Source organism: Priapulus caudatus, unplaced genomic scaffold, assembly GCF_000485595.1.
Source record: "Priapulus caudatus unplaced genomic scaffold, Priapulus_caudatus-5.0.1 Scaffold1570, whole genome shotgun sequence".
In the NCBI taxonomy this organism is placed as follows: Eukaryota; Metazoa; Priapulida; class Priapulimorpha; order Priapulimorphida; family Priapulidae; genus Priapulus; species Priapulus caudatus.
The window spans coordinates 27,003-40,955 of NW_014578631.1; the positions used below are offsets into that span (position 1 = coordinate 27,003).

The 13,953-nt window shown below is 46.9% G+C and overlaps 2 protein-coding genes across 2 annotated transcripts in view; both read left to right on the forward strand.

The window, feature by feature from the left end:
- The window catches only part of LOC106817029 (coiled-coil domain-containing protein 174-like), a 14,786-nt gene extending 6,849 nt beyond the window's left edge, over positions 1–7,937 (forward strand). The window contains exons 8-11 of the mRNA XM_014821681.1: positions 3,917–4,011; positions 4,338–4,446; positions 4,885–4,995; positions 7,749–7,937. Of these exons, the coding sequence (XP_014677167.1) occupies positions 3,917–4,011; positions 4,338–4,446; positions 4,885–4,995; positions 7,749–7,834 (401 nt within the window). The 3' untranslated portion in view covers positions 7,835–7,937. The remainder of the gene's footprint in view (positions 1–3,916; positions 4,012–4,337; positions 4,447–4,884; positions 4,996–7,748) is intronic.
- On the forward strand, positions 7,894–10,308 carry LOC106817026 (verprolin-like). The gene is made up of 3 exons (XM_014821676.1): positions 7,894–8,441; positions 8,565–9,801; positions 10,090–10,308. The coding sequence occupies exons 1-3, from the start codon at positions 7,894–7,896 to the stop codon at positions 10,306–10,308; spliced, it is 2,004 nt and encodes a 667-aa protein (XP_014677162.1).
- Positions 10,309–13,953: the final 3,645 nt, after the last annotated feature.

The following is a 13,953-nucleotide window of genomic DNA, read 5'->3' on the forward strand; positions in this document are numbered from 1 at the left end:
CCGTCCGTGCGAGCTTCCGTCTGTCCGTCCGTCCGTCCGTCCGTCCGTGCGAGCTTCCGTCTGTCCGTCCGTCCGTCCGTCCGTCCGTCAACTTTTTTGTTTCAGCCGTGACCTAGTATTTTTATGGCATTATTGAAAGGACCATGAAATCTACTTTCTGCTGACATGCGAAGAGTAAGTGTCAGATAACCTTTTGACCCTTAAGATGAGGGTTAAACATGGATTTGTTGACTGTCTGTTAGAAAGAATTTGACTGCCGGGTTTGCTAGTAGAATCTATACATGCCTGGATGTATGAGGCTACAATGTCATAATGAAATTTCAAAAGCTAAATTTGGTTAAAGAAGGTTTATGCTCCTTAAATCGTATAATTTCCTATTTGCAAGACAGAATAGGTAAGCACTCATCCATTTACCTATGCAAGCCTACAGGCTGCAATAAAGAGCTGCCACCTGTAACCAATTAACGCAGGCAAAAACTACACAGTACCAGCAACACATGCACTGGCAGTAGCCACTGGCAGTGGCATACGTTACATGTAACATACTGACAGTACAGAATGCCATATTGTTGCTACTACGTACGATGGGAGCTTCCATCTTTAATCTGAAGACACTTAAACGTACGCGCCATCTCGTGGCAACTTTCATAACGATCCGAACGAACATTCCTTTGAGAAGGTTCCTGATACCATCCCTGTGCCTTCCACTGTTTCGGCGTGTATGTGAACACATTTGGGACTAACAGGGTTTACTAGAATCCCACCACTCCACCACAGAGTCACCTCAGTAGACGTTAGATGAGCGCTGTCGCTCCGCGGCACTTGTTTAAGAAATAAAAGACTGAAATTTGAAATTTTTACAATGGTTTACGTTCATACGTACAAACAGGCATTTAGGTACGTCGCCATCATCATCACACACGCGCATGCGTTTACACATACCCACACTGATCATTTACTGTGTGGATCACACATCTTGAATGATAAAGCTAATGTTTGGGACATATAATAGGGCAGAGAAAAACAACGCTCCGTAGGGTCAGTTAGTTGATTTCATGGCAAGAGCAAATAAAAAGGTTGAGTAATGTAAACATCTAAGGAACTAGCCAAATCAGGCAAAGATAGGGTTGAGTTTTTCCTGGCAGACATGAAAGTTGAACACACACACCCCACCTCACCTCACCTCACCTACACCACTCACATCACCTCACACGCACACACACCCATACACTCACCTCATCTTGAGTTTGTGGCTTGCTGGATACCGTATGGCATTGACTGCTATAGTCACAGCTTGCCATGTCTTTTTATTAACTACAGCTGCCAGTTGCCAGCAAAACTTCCAAACAGTCCTCTATCTCTGTCCCACTTCATAAATTATGAAGTCAATTTCCTCTGCGGAAATATTCCTATTCTTCCGCCTCTTTTACAGTTGCCGTGTATATTTTAAATAACTGCTCTCACCACAATCTTGAGAATGGTGCTATAGGACATAGGAGACGGGTGGCTATTAGGAGACGGTGGCTAGTTCATAAATGCTTGCTTTACGATATCTTACACGAACTGCAGCAGAGCAACGATATAATATAGTTCATACTTGGACTAGGTGTGTTGTTGTACGTGCTGCTTTGGGATTTTGAAAAGCCAACATTGATTACCAATCCGATATTTAGGGTGATACTCCATTAGGAGTGTTCCCAACTTTAATGTCATTAATGGTCATAATAACATATATGGTATGGCATGGTATATATATATGGTCATGGTCATATATTAGTTTGTGGTTTAATGTCATTTAGGTTAGGGTTAGGGTTAGGATTATCAATCATTAATCATTAATCGTTAATGATATCAAAGTTGGTAACACTCCTAATGGAGCGTTAGCCGATATTTAGATGACATTCTTCTTTTAATGCCAGCATTCTGCCTGATGTGCTAGATGGTGTACAGAATATTGGGAGACAGGAAGCTATGCAAATGATAAAGCACATCACGGAGAGGTGTTTTACGGAAGCTTTTATTTAGCTCCACCCTGTATAAAATGTATATAGTTTTTCCAAACGTTAAAAACAATATTAGACACGGTTAAACTTGAGTGGTACGACGAGGCTGTACTGCTGTTGTATGACTAGTAAGTGTTTTGTAGCTACAGTGACTTATATGTGTTAACTTGAGACAATTATTATTATTTACTGTATAATTCAACATGCTATATTACCTAAATCTTCTTAATAATATTTTAAAACAGTATACTGATCGTTTGTTAACTACCAGTGATACTTTATTGTTTACATCCAAACGTGAAATGCGCGGGGATGTGCAAATTACTCCACAACCTAGCGCACGTGAACAGTGAGCATGCCGCACGACCCATGCACGTAAATAAACCCTGGTCAACGCAATGTAAGGTTCGCTGCCACTGGCCAAAAGTAACCTCCACCAACTTCTTATCGATTTTTTTTGGGTATGCCAACGCTGCTAGTCTGGATTCAGGAACCTGTGCTAACCTGTGTGTCCGAACATCCCACGCACGTTCCTTGAATGCCAACTAAAGTTGTGCGTGAGGTGTTCTAAATTTTCTGCGCACACTTGTGCGTACGGCTACGCATTTCTTCTTGAATCCGGCGCTGAGATCACTAGTGCATGCTGCTATAGTTGCATGCTGGGGTTGATTTTTTACGGGCCCGTCAGGCCTGCTAGTATTAGAAATGCAGGCCCGAGCCTTAAAATACGGGCATCGGGCCCGCGGGTCCATTAGGATTTCGAACCCTGATACCTATATACGTGTAATATTGTATTTTAGATTCTTCGTTACAGTAATTTGCCTGGAATATTTTATTGTTTTTATTTGCGCGATATTCGAAAACCAAAATGGCGATCATTTAGGCGTAGTGCCATCTCTCGTCAAGATTTCAGATTTTCAGATCTAAAACATTTATTTTCGCATCAAAACTTATGCATATATCATTATCAAGAGTATATATATATAATGGGAGATATGCTATATAATGGGAGTTCTCCCATATATACGCTTGCTTTATATATCCCCCCTCCCTCTTCTATCACACCCAAGGTGAGCTACAGTGTCATTGACATTTTCATTATTTGATCAAATGCACGTGTTGTTGGTGCATGTAGTCATAGTATGGGTTGTCAAAAACCTTGTTTAAGGAAAAAAAATGTGCGTGTGATTGCGACATAGGCATGTTTATTTAGATGGCTGTGCGTCACTGTATGACTGTGGCAATACTCCGCTCTCTTTTCCTCACTGTGCTACATTTATATAATAAATCACTAGGAAGCCTAAATGCAAATGAAAACCTTATGTGAGCCATTTAGCTTTTGTGTTTAGGGTGTTTCTATGTTTATTGAACTTTGTCTTAGCAGTTTTATATTGACTTACTATCTATCCTACTGTGTATCTGTATGGAGATTTTAAATATAATCATGAGTTATTAGTAAGTGTTTTGCAATCCAGTGTACATATGTCCTCACTTTGAAATTGGGTTGAAAATACGGGCTGACCCATATTTTTGTTTTATCTGGGTAGCGATCACATTGGCATCAAAATTTAACGGCATGGTATATGCCTGATTTCGTCTTTGCCCCTGGTAAACGTCTTTGATGTACAGAAATGCTGGTCACAAGAGAGGGAGGAGGATAGAACAGCAGAAACCCCTAACCCTAACCCCAAGCTCAGTACAGTTATAGACTTGAACTGGAGCATGTGTTAAAACTGTTTTTACATAAGTATACTACAATCTTGATAGACAGTCTCACATTATAATTTCACAGGAACATGGACGATTCTTTGAAAGAACTTGGCTTTTACCAGATGCCGGATGCACTTTATTAGAAGATATGATTGCCATATTTTAATTGGTTGTAAAGTGTTTTTATCTCCTTTTTCCCACAGAAATTCGTGACTTAGGAGTCGGATACTATGCCTTTTCTGAAGACGAAGGCACTAGGCAGCAGCAGATGGAACAACTTAAGCAGCTTCGCGAAGAGGTAAAATAGACTCACACTATATTGTAGCAATTGATTTGACAATGAACAAAAGTATTTTTCCCTCTTTCCCATCTCTCTATCTTTCCCCCCTTCTCTGCCTTTCTTTTTATCTTAATTATTTTATCTTTAATTTATGTTATTACTTTTACCCTATTTCTCTTTTCCAAACTATTGCTGTATTACTCTGGTTCTCTATATCTCACCATTCCTTCCTTACATAAGTTAGTATTACGCCACCTTGCATACATTATTCATTGCCTTGCACAATCTACAACTTTAGTGCGCTGTGTTGTTACATTGGTGTATTATCTCATATATGCTAACAGACGGTAGAACAACGTGACAAACGGGAGAAACTAAAAGAAAAGCGAAAATCAGCATTGCATGCGAGACTGGAAAAAGTAAAGCAGCGCAAAAAATTGAAAGGAATTGAAGGTAAACATGATGACTGTACGATTACCTATTTGTAGTAAATTTTATTGGGTAATGAAGAATTATTGACTTGTTGATATTTTCTGGTAGCTTTAGTAAGACGAAATGAACAGTAATGCCTTTCTAGAAGCTGTAGAAGATGTGTTTATTTGCCTATGGTACCAGCTACCTGTTTAGCTGGCTATGTTAGAACGTTAGTAACTCCGAATCATCTCACCTGTCAGTGTGAGTATCTGTTACCATGGGTGCAGTTGTGTGTACATATCTGTTGCATCTCTTTCCACTCAATGTTTTTCAATGTCAGATTTTGGTTACTGGCTTATTTATGTTTTACTAACGTTTTAAATTATTCGTTTTTGTATGTTACGTTTTATTGTGAATATATTGCATTACATAGGTATCTTCCGTGATCAAATTAACGTGAAGACATGTTGCTTTCAGAACCAGAGGAATTCAAAGAGGAAGAAGAGAAAGAAGATGCCGAGGAAACAGTGAGCATAGAACTGGAACAGAAGCCACCACCACCGATACGGGAATGGGACAGAGGAAAGGGTAAGCAAATGATCGTACACTAGCACAATGCATAGAGAATACAGGGTTCAATTATTTGGTGCACAGTCAACATAATTTTTTGGTGGTATAGAAATTTTTAGAAGGGATAAGGTTTAATTAAATTTGTGTAGTTGGTTACTACATACTTGTTATTTTATCAAAATATTTTACAATATTTATGACATAAAGAGGGAAAATTCTCTTTAATTTTTTTCTCCATTAGTGTGATAGTTTTGTCTTATATCCATTTTACACGTATATGTACACTAACAAGTAGCTAAGACAGTCGTAGTGCAATAATGCAGGGTATATTTGTATCACGCCCAGCTTATTAGAAAGGCTAGCAGTCTTGTTTATACATGTTGGTGTCTGAAACTGTCCTGGTGACATAATTCTACAGTAATCACTTTGGCATGTGCTTGCAATCCTAGAATGAAATCAAAATCTTGCAGGATAAGGTGAGAGCAGTGTTTTTCTGGTGCATAAACTTTTTAAAGTTGTGAAACATAATATATTGTGCTCTTATTTAGTTGGGTGTGTATGTGTGTATGTAATTGTATATATGTATCTTATAATCTGTCTAATGATATGACATGACATATCTTATGAAGTAACAGTATGCAGTTAGTCAGATGCTTTCCCTAGTTTTTGTCTGTTTTAACTCACTTGTCCTTTAACTAGCTGTTACCCAGGATATAAGCTAGGTAAATGATAACAGCCAGCGGTAGAAATTAACTTTTGAACACGGGAGTCCAACGGACTCCCTACCCTCAAAAAGAGGGAGTCCGCAGCAAAATGAGGTAGTCCGCAGTCTGAGGTTCAAAATTAAAGACATTATTTAACAATAAAGCATGTGCTTATTTTTAAGATTCATGCGGTTGCACGTCTGCCAAATTTTCTTTGGACATTAGCTGAAAAAATACGGTGATTCCACGAGGCCGTGCTCTGGAACGAACTAGTTATTAATAGTATGGCAGAATTTTCAGGGAGTCACACGGACTCCTGCATATGTCAAATCAGGGAGTCCGACAGTAAATCAGGGAGTATTTGACTCCGTACGTTAATTTCGCACCCTGACAGTATAGAGTAATCTCCTAAAGGCGTACCTTTCTGTCACTATCGTGTCTCTATTAATGTTGAAGGTGAACTGGGAAAGCAGCAGTCTAACAGCCTATTATTATTATTAGTTGATGACATATATATATATATATATATATATATATATATATATGTGTGTGCATGCTGTAATGTATATAATAGCAGTGTTTCCCCTAGCCAAAAAGGTCTGTGAGGTGGTAAATTTGGTTTTGGTGTGTTTGCGCGTTTCGAGGTCCTAGCAAAGCGAGCACTGCAGGTGTTCCCCCAGCTTGGGGGTCCAAGGGAAATTTTTTGAAAAAATCATTTAAATGGTGCAATTTGGTGCATTATAAGCACTGTTAACAGTGATTTTCGTCAGCGAGGCGGTGTTTTGGACAAATTTCTGTGTGGCGGCTGAGAATTTGAGCTAGGCGGCCCGCCTCGCTCGTGTCAATGCAGGGGAAACACTGAATAGACACATGCACAAAGTTGCTTCCCAAGTTTTGGTTTAAATATAGATGCAATATATAACAAGCATATCAAGTAGTGCAAACAACAATAAGAATGGAAAACTTTCTCTTATTTTCAGTTGAATTGGCTAAAGTTACAAACGAAGTTTGAACAATGTGCAGCACAATTAATAATGGGCTATGCTTGCTTAATTCAGTCTCCTTGGTTTTCAGTTTTCATTCTTGTTTGCTGTTTAGTTTACATGCTCTTGATTAAGCTGGGTTTACACTAGGGCTATAACGATACGCAAGCCTCTCGATTCGATCCGGTTCTCGATATTAGCCTCTCGATTCGATTCATTCGATTCGATTCCCAAAATATTGAAATGTTATCTTATTTTTTATATTTTCAGTATTTTGCAATAATAAATTATTAGAAATTGCCAATGAATACTAAATGGTAAATAGACTAGAGAGTCTAGAGAGTATATATCATAGTGATGTATACTATTTATGCATCTCTATGGTATATGTACACTGCACAGTCGCTGAGTAAAATTGGCGAGTAACACTCCACAGTATATGGCGTAGTGCCACCATCTATTGGAGGAAAAAAGTGGTATCGAAATGGAATCGTAAATACGGGGAAAAATATTGAGGATCGGATCGAGGGAAGAGAATCGCGATTCGATTCGATTGCGGTGGATCGTTACAGCCCTAGTTTACACTACCGACTTTATGTTGTCAAATTGGCGAATTGGACCATCTTCGCAACTATACAACTGACAATCGGCAGTGTAAACGCAAAAGTCGCGCGAACAACTGGTCAATAGCAACTAATTGGGAGATTAGAACATCTTCCATTTTCGCCAACGTGGTGTTGCCGAATTTGCGAAATTGGTCCAACTCGCCAATTTGACAACATAAAGTCGGTAGTGTAAACCCAGCTAAGTTATATGTTTAATCATAGATGTAGTGATGCTGTGACTGTATATGCATGCATTCATGTAAATATAGGTGTATTAAGGGTGTAGTCGTATGTAATATGCATCAGAGCTATATCTAACAATTTAATGATTTTTGCAGCCGTAGTTAATTAGATGCAATGTAACTGTAACTGCAACGTCCACCTTCACTACGTGTTGCTAGTGCCTCTCCCTAGCGACGCTGACTGCAAATGTTAACGGGACCAGCCGGCGTGACAGATCGCTTGCGTTTGATTTGCAGTTTACCATCGAGAGTTGACACAGGACGAGTGGATAGAGAAGCGGCGAGGAGAACGGCCGACTCAGTTCGCCCCGTCCTACCCGTAGCGTTAGCCGACGATGATGTCGTTCATGTTTTGCTGTATGCTGTGTGCTTGTTGATGATGATGAATAAAACCGTGCAGGTACGTGACGCACCCCTGTATCCAGATGTGAGTTGTTGCTCTGCTTCGTTTGTTACAGTCGCGTCGCACAGAGAGCTGACGCAGGAAGAGTGGATCGAGGGCAGGCGTGGCGAGCGCGCGAGCGAGTTTGCGCCGCCGTCTGACTACGGCGGCGCCACCTACGCCGCGCAGCAGCCGAAGAAGCGCGGCCGGCCGAAGAAGCAGGCGGCGTCGTCGTCGTCGTCACCGCCCGCCGCGAAAATGTCGAGGCTGTCGCAGGAGCGCGCCGCCGACTTTGCCAAAGCTCAGCACCAGGTGGCGCTGGATGCCGCGCCGCGGCCGGGCCTCGACCTCGACGAGTCGGCCGTCTCTTCGGGCGACCCGCTGCTGGAACACGTGTGGTCCTTTCAGCCGGAGACGAAACTCAATGCTCACAACTTCGGCGGCGGCGGCGGGGCCGGCCTCTCGCCGCAGATCCCCGAGTGCATGAACAACTCGGGCGACGACGATATCTCGGACCACCTCGAGGCTGAGCTGCTGGACGGCGACCAGCTGGGCGAGGAGGAGGAGACGGGCGGCGGCAACGGCGTCGGCGGCGTCGACCCGAGCGAGACGGAGATCGCGAAGATCAACAACTTCCTGCGCAGCGCGCCCTGCTTCATCGACATCCACAGCCGCCAGCTGCCCTACCTCTCTGCGCCGCCGAAGCTCGAGGCGCCCTGGAAGGAGATGCCGCCGCCGCGGCCCTATCCGCTGCCAGAGGTCGCCACCTACCCGTACACGCGCACGGCGATGCCCTCCCGCCTGCTCGGCAGCGCGACCGATAGCGATGGCGACAAGGGAGCGGCGGGTGGCGGCAGCGGCGACGCGGAGGGAGACGTGAAGCCGCTGCAGAGCGTCAGCCTCCCGGAGCCGACGACCCGGCCTCTGCACCACATGCCGTCGAACGGCACGAAGGCCGGGCCCGGCTTATCCGGCCTAGGCGACTCGACGGGCAGCGACGACCCAGCGGCGGTGGCGGGTCTCGTGACCTCGCAGGTCATGTCGCAGCCGAGCGGGGACCGCTCCGCGGCAGCGGCGTACGGCGCCACGACGAACGGCGTCGCCGGCGGCAACGACGAGCGTTTAGGCGGTCTCGAGCTGTCTCGCAGCGAGACGCCGCCCGTCTCGGCGATTCCGACCACCGAGCCGCTGCCGGCGTCGTCGGCCGCGCCGCCCCCGCCGCCGCAGCCGGACTGGTCCGGCGAGATGCCGATGCGGTTGAGCGTGCCGTTCCCGATGATGCACGGCCAGTGGCCGTTTCCGACGCCGCCGGGCTACGTCAGCTCGATCCCGCCGCTGTCGATGATCATTCCGCCGTACTCGAGCAACTCGATGAGCCAGCTGCTGCCGGGCATGGCGTGCGCGCAGGCGTCCGGTGACGACGCCGCCGCCTCCGCCGTCGTCGTCGCGCAGCCTGAGCAGACCGCCGTCGTCGCCGTGACGATGCCGACGGCCTGCGTCGCCGCCGCGGAGCCGGCGAAGCTCGCGACGAAGCTGCCCAGCTTCTCGTCGCTGTTCTCGCCGCGCGTCTCCGTCGTGGCTGCCGCGGACGCGACGGCGGGGGGGTTGCGCGAGCCGCACGTCGTCATCACGGTGGCGGACGTCGCCGGCGCGATGACGGCGCCGCCGCAGCAGTCGGTTGCTGCGGTCGTGCCCGTGCAGGTGAAGCAGCTGGTCGTCGACGGCGGCAGGGGCGGCGTCGCGCGCGCGCACCAGCCGAGCCTCGCCGTGCAGTTCGGGCAGGTGCAGTCGACGCAGCCGATGGCGGCCGTCATCCTGCAGCCTGCGTCGAGCGCGGCCGAGCAGCAGCAGGGGGGCGGCATGCTCACGCCGGTCGTCACCGTGCACCACCAGCCGCAGATGAGCAGCGCAGCGGCGGCGGCGCAGCACGACGCGGGCGGCGGCGGCGGCCAGACGGATACGAGCCTGCCCGTGATCTCGCAGCTGCTGCCGACGCTCACCGCGCAGGCGCTCAACATCACGCAGGTGCTGACGACGGCGGCGGCGCAGCAGCACCCCCTCGCGCAGCAGCAGCAGCAGCCACCTCCCCTCGCGCAGCAGCAGCAGCAGCATCAGCCACCTCCCCCCGACCCCCAGCAGACGTCGCCCGCGCTCTCGCCCGCGCACCCGACCGCGCCGCTGTCGGCGCCGCCGCAGTCCTACCTGGTGCACTCGCCGCCCGTGCGGCCGCACTCCGCCCCGCAGACGCAGAACGCGCGCAGCCCGCAGGTGCGCCGCAGCGGCCCGAGCCCGAAGCCGGTGCCCGACAGCGACCCCGCGGTCATGGAGCGCGTTCAGAACATCCTCGCGCAGTACCGGCAGGCGGTGACTGACCTTGGCGAGCAGGCGAACACGCCCGCGCCGCGCCGCAAGTAGCCCCGCGATCCGGCTCCCCGTTTCCGGTTCCCGGATTCCGTTCTGATTCCGATTCCGGCTCGTTCTGGTTCCGGTTCTGGTTCCGGGATTGACTTTGGTTCCAGTATCTGTTTCGTCTCCAGTTCCAGTACTGGCCTCCGTTCCCGGCTTCGGTTCCAACTCCAGTTCCAGTAATGACTTATGGTAATGGTTCCAGTTTCAGGCTCCGACTTCCGGTTTCGATTCTGGCTTGCTCTCGATTCCGACCCGGTTCGGCGTTGGCCGTGTCCCTTCGAGGAGAAGAAGCTGTAAACGTGTTGGCTGTAAATGTCCCAGCGCGTGCCGGCGCGCAGTATTTCAATCCCGTAATGATGCCAGATCGGGCGGCGATCTGTCGTGGCAGCTTGCGACTGCAGCGTGCGCTTGTGATGCTGCCCTGCAGTGCGTACTTGTATGGAGATGCGCTTGTACGCATTACTCTTTCTCTCTCTGTCTCGCTTATGTAGTTTGCCACGTTGTCTTCAGGCTTCTATTCCATATAGGAACTGAACGTACTTTCCTGGTATCGCCATATGCCTGCTGACACGCTGGTGCGGTCGGAGGCTGTGTCTGCGTATTGCCCATCAGCTCAACGAAAGTGTTGATCTAGGTATGGGCTTGACCCACGTGGTCGTTCTACATAGCTACTCTTGTCAGAGCATTAATAACGGCTAATGTTCTGATGTTGGAGCACGCGGAACGTCGTGTATAGTCAGAGCAGGCAGTCCCTGTGCGTGCAGCGATGAGATGTCTGGCAGTCTAGTATTACTTAGTGATTTATCATGCGATAGACGTTCCAATTTCGTGTGTGTGTGCGTGCGTTCGTGCGTGCGTGCGTGTGTGTGTGTGTGTGTGTGTGTGTGTGTGTGAAGTATGAAAGTGTTGTGAATAAGTCAGATCTTCTGCATACAATTGCACGTGACCCTGGGACGTGATGTTAGTTGCATAGGTACATAGTGCTAATGGTGATTCTCTTGGTCTATATGTAAATGTTTGTGCGTGCGTGGGTGCGTGCGTGCGTGCGTGTGTGTGTGTGTGTATGTGTGCGTGTTTCCTAGCCACTTCACAATGGCTTTGAGGTTCGCTTCAAACGAAATAGATGCAACTGGCCTCCATGACCAAGTCCCCTCTTCTTCGTGCGACACTCCCTCGCCCCTTTGCCAGACAGTCGCCATATTCTAGCTTTATCATCTTTATTAAATCATGTATTGGTCATCAGTTGATGTGAAGCAGGCGATGTAATGTTGTCATGGCAACTCGTCCTGTCATTAGGAATACCTACGCAGATCACTGAAGTGCATTGTTATGTAGATTTGTCACTTGCCGAAGTGTATGACACTTGGTGTGACGCGCGTGTATAATACTGTCCGAGTTTGGACAAATCCATATAATTAAGTGGCCAGGTTACCTATTGTAATTAAGTATCAAATGTAATTAATTATCTGCTAAACAAGTTTTAGCAAAAATACCCAAAGAAAATAGTATCGTTCCAGTTTGCTTGAGTAGGTACCGGGTGATATATGTGCCCGTAATTGCCAGTCAGGTTTTACTCAGTCACTGTTCTGCCGATATAGAACGGCATTGTAATTATATAAAATCTAGTAGGTGTGTACTACCCGCGCATTCGTAGATCATGGGAAGATAATCAAAAACTTGCCTTATTTGAGATCATGAGATTTAGATGAGTAAATTGTAATCATGCGTATACGCATTTTGGCTTAAGATGTGTGTTAGTGGAATGGCTACGGGCCGCGGGAGCTCCTGCCGTGTATGGTTCGAATACGCATTTTACGCTTATTCCAGTTTTGATTCTGTTCTATCGCGGTGTTGCGTTTAGCGACGTTGTCCAATGAATTTTATTTAAAACGTGATTTACCTTTACTTTATCGGCGTCAGCAGTTTTGGATGGTCATTATGACGAGCAGTAAATAGTTGGACGTGGTTTTAATGTGATTTCACTGCCGAGTTTACGTTATTCGCGCGTGGGCCGGTAGCGTCAACGTCCAGTATCGTACTGAGAGGTTTTCTTTATGTTAATTATACACATGATGTGCAAGCGCGTGGACGTGTAATGAAGTTAGTAGTGTCTTCATGTTAAGTTAATTAACCCGTGTTGCGAAGATCGAATGATTAAATGCGGTTTGAATGGCGCCGATCAGGCGCTCCCGTTTTAGTAATGCATTTACGGTAAGCTTTATCCCAAAGATATTGGCGATGGTTCTATCGCACGTATAGATAGGTGGGTGAGCGTGTTCTGCTGCTGCCTATGTGTGGTGTGTACTACGTGCGGTGAGTCCTTCGACATGTTTCGTCTGTGTGTGTGTGTATGCGTGTGCGTGTGTGTGTGCGTGTGCGCGTGCGTTTGTCGTAGCGCGTGCTTGTATCACTAGCCGCCAAGGCTCGGTTTCCGTAGGTCGATATTCTAGCGGCGTGGTGGTTTTACGTTGATCTCAGAGTTATTGTAACATATATAAAGGGCGATGAATACTCACGTGAACGCAACTGCCCTATCCCGCCTCATATCTCCCCCCCCCCCCCCCCACTCCCCCCCCCCCCCCCCCCCCCCCCCCCCCCCCCCCCCCCCCCCCCCCCCCCCCGTCTCACTCCCACCGCCCTTCGTCCCCCTCCCGACCCCCTATCGTCGTGTACGGCCCTACGCATTGCACACTTAAATATTTGTTATTCGATTTCAACGTTGCACACTCGAATTCGACGCGTCGATGTGTTGTTTTAAATAGGTGTGATTCTCCAGTACGGATGAGATGTCTCTTTAGTACTCTCGATATATATATATATATATATATGCGTAGTATGTAAATATTGTTGTGCTTATACATCTGATAGAACTGGATCTGATCACTCCTGTACTACTATTGTCTAGACATCTGTGACCAAACTAGAAGTAAATTGCCCCGATTGTGTATATAATATCCTTTTCAGATTCCATACATTCGTTTGTGCGATTATTGCACTCGGTATTTATTCAGTTGTGTGTGTGCGTGTATGTGTGTATTGTGTAAGTTATGTCTTTCAAATACAATTATTTTCGTCCGTGAGCGTTGAATGTGGACGTCTTTCGATGGCTTTTTGGCTCGTCTGACACCGTGAACTGCGCCTTGTAGAATAGCACAGGCGTGTATTTCACTTGGTCTGTATACGTACACGCATCCGTGAGCAATAATGGACCAAATTGAGATGGCTTCATTATTGCTGCTCAGCTATTTGAAGTGCGTGATCCGATAAGACGTCGTGGGATCGATACTTAATCGAACGATACTCGGTCCCTTATCTGTTGCGATTGCTGTTCATGTGAAGAGTAGCCGTCCTGTGACATTTGACCCACAAGCGGAGGGTATGAACTTTCCATGTTTCTTGTGATATCTTAGAAGCAAAGATCTTTAGTGGCGAGTCTAATTGATGGCAGCTGATAGTGGACACATACATACAACATATGATAGCACAACATATCCGTAATCCGAAAAATCATTCTCCGCGATATATCTCGCCGTTGTCAGCTTGCAGTTTAATCTCATGAGAAAAGCGTAACCTTAAATTTATTTAAAGCCAAAGCATATATTCTCTTATTTGCTGTGGCATCAAGTCATCGTGTAATTGTATCCCCCGCGA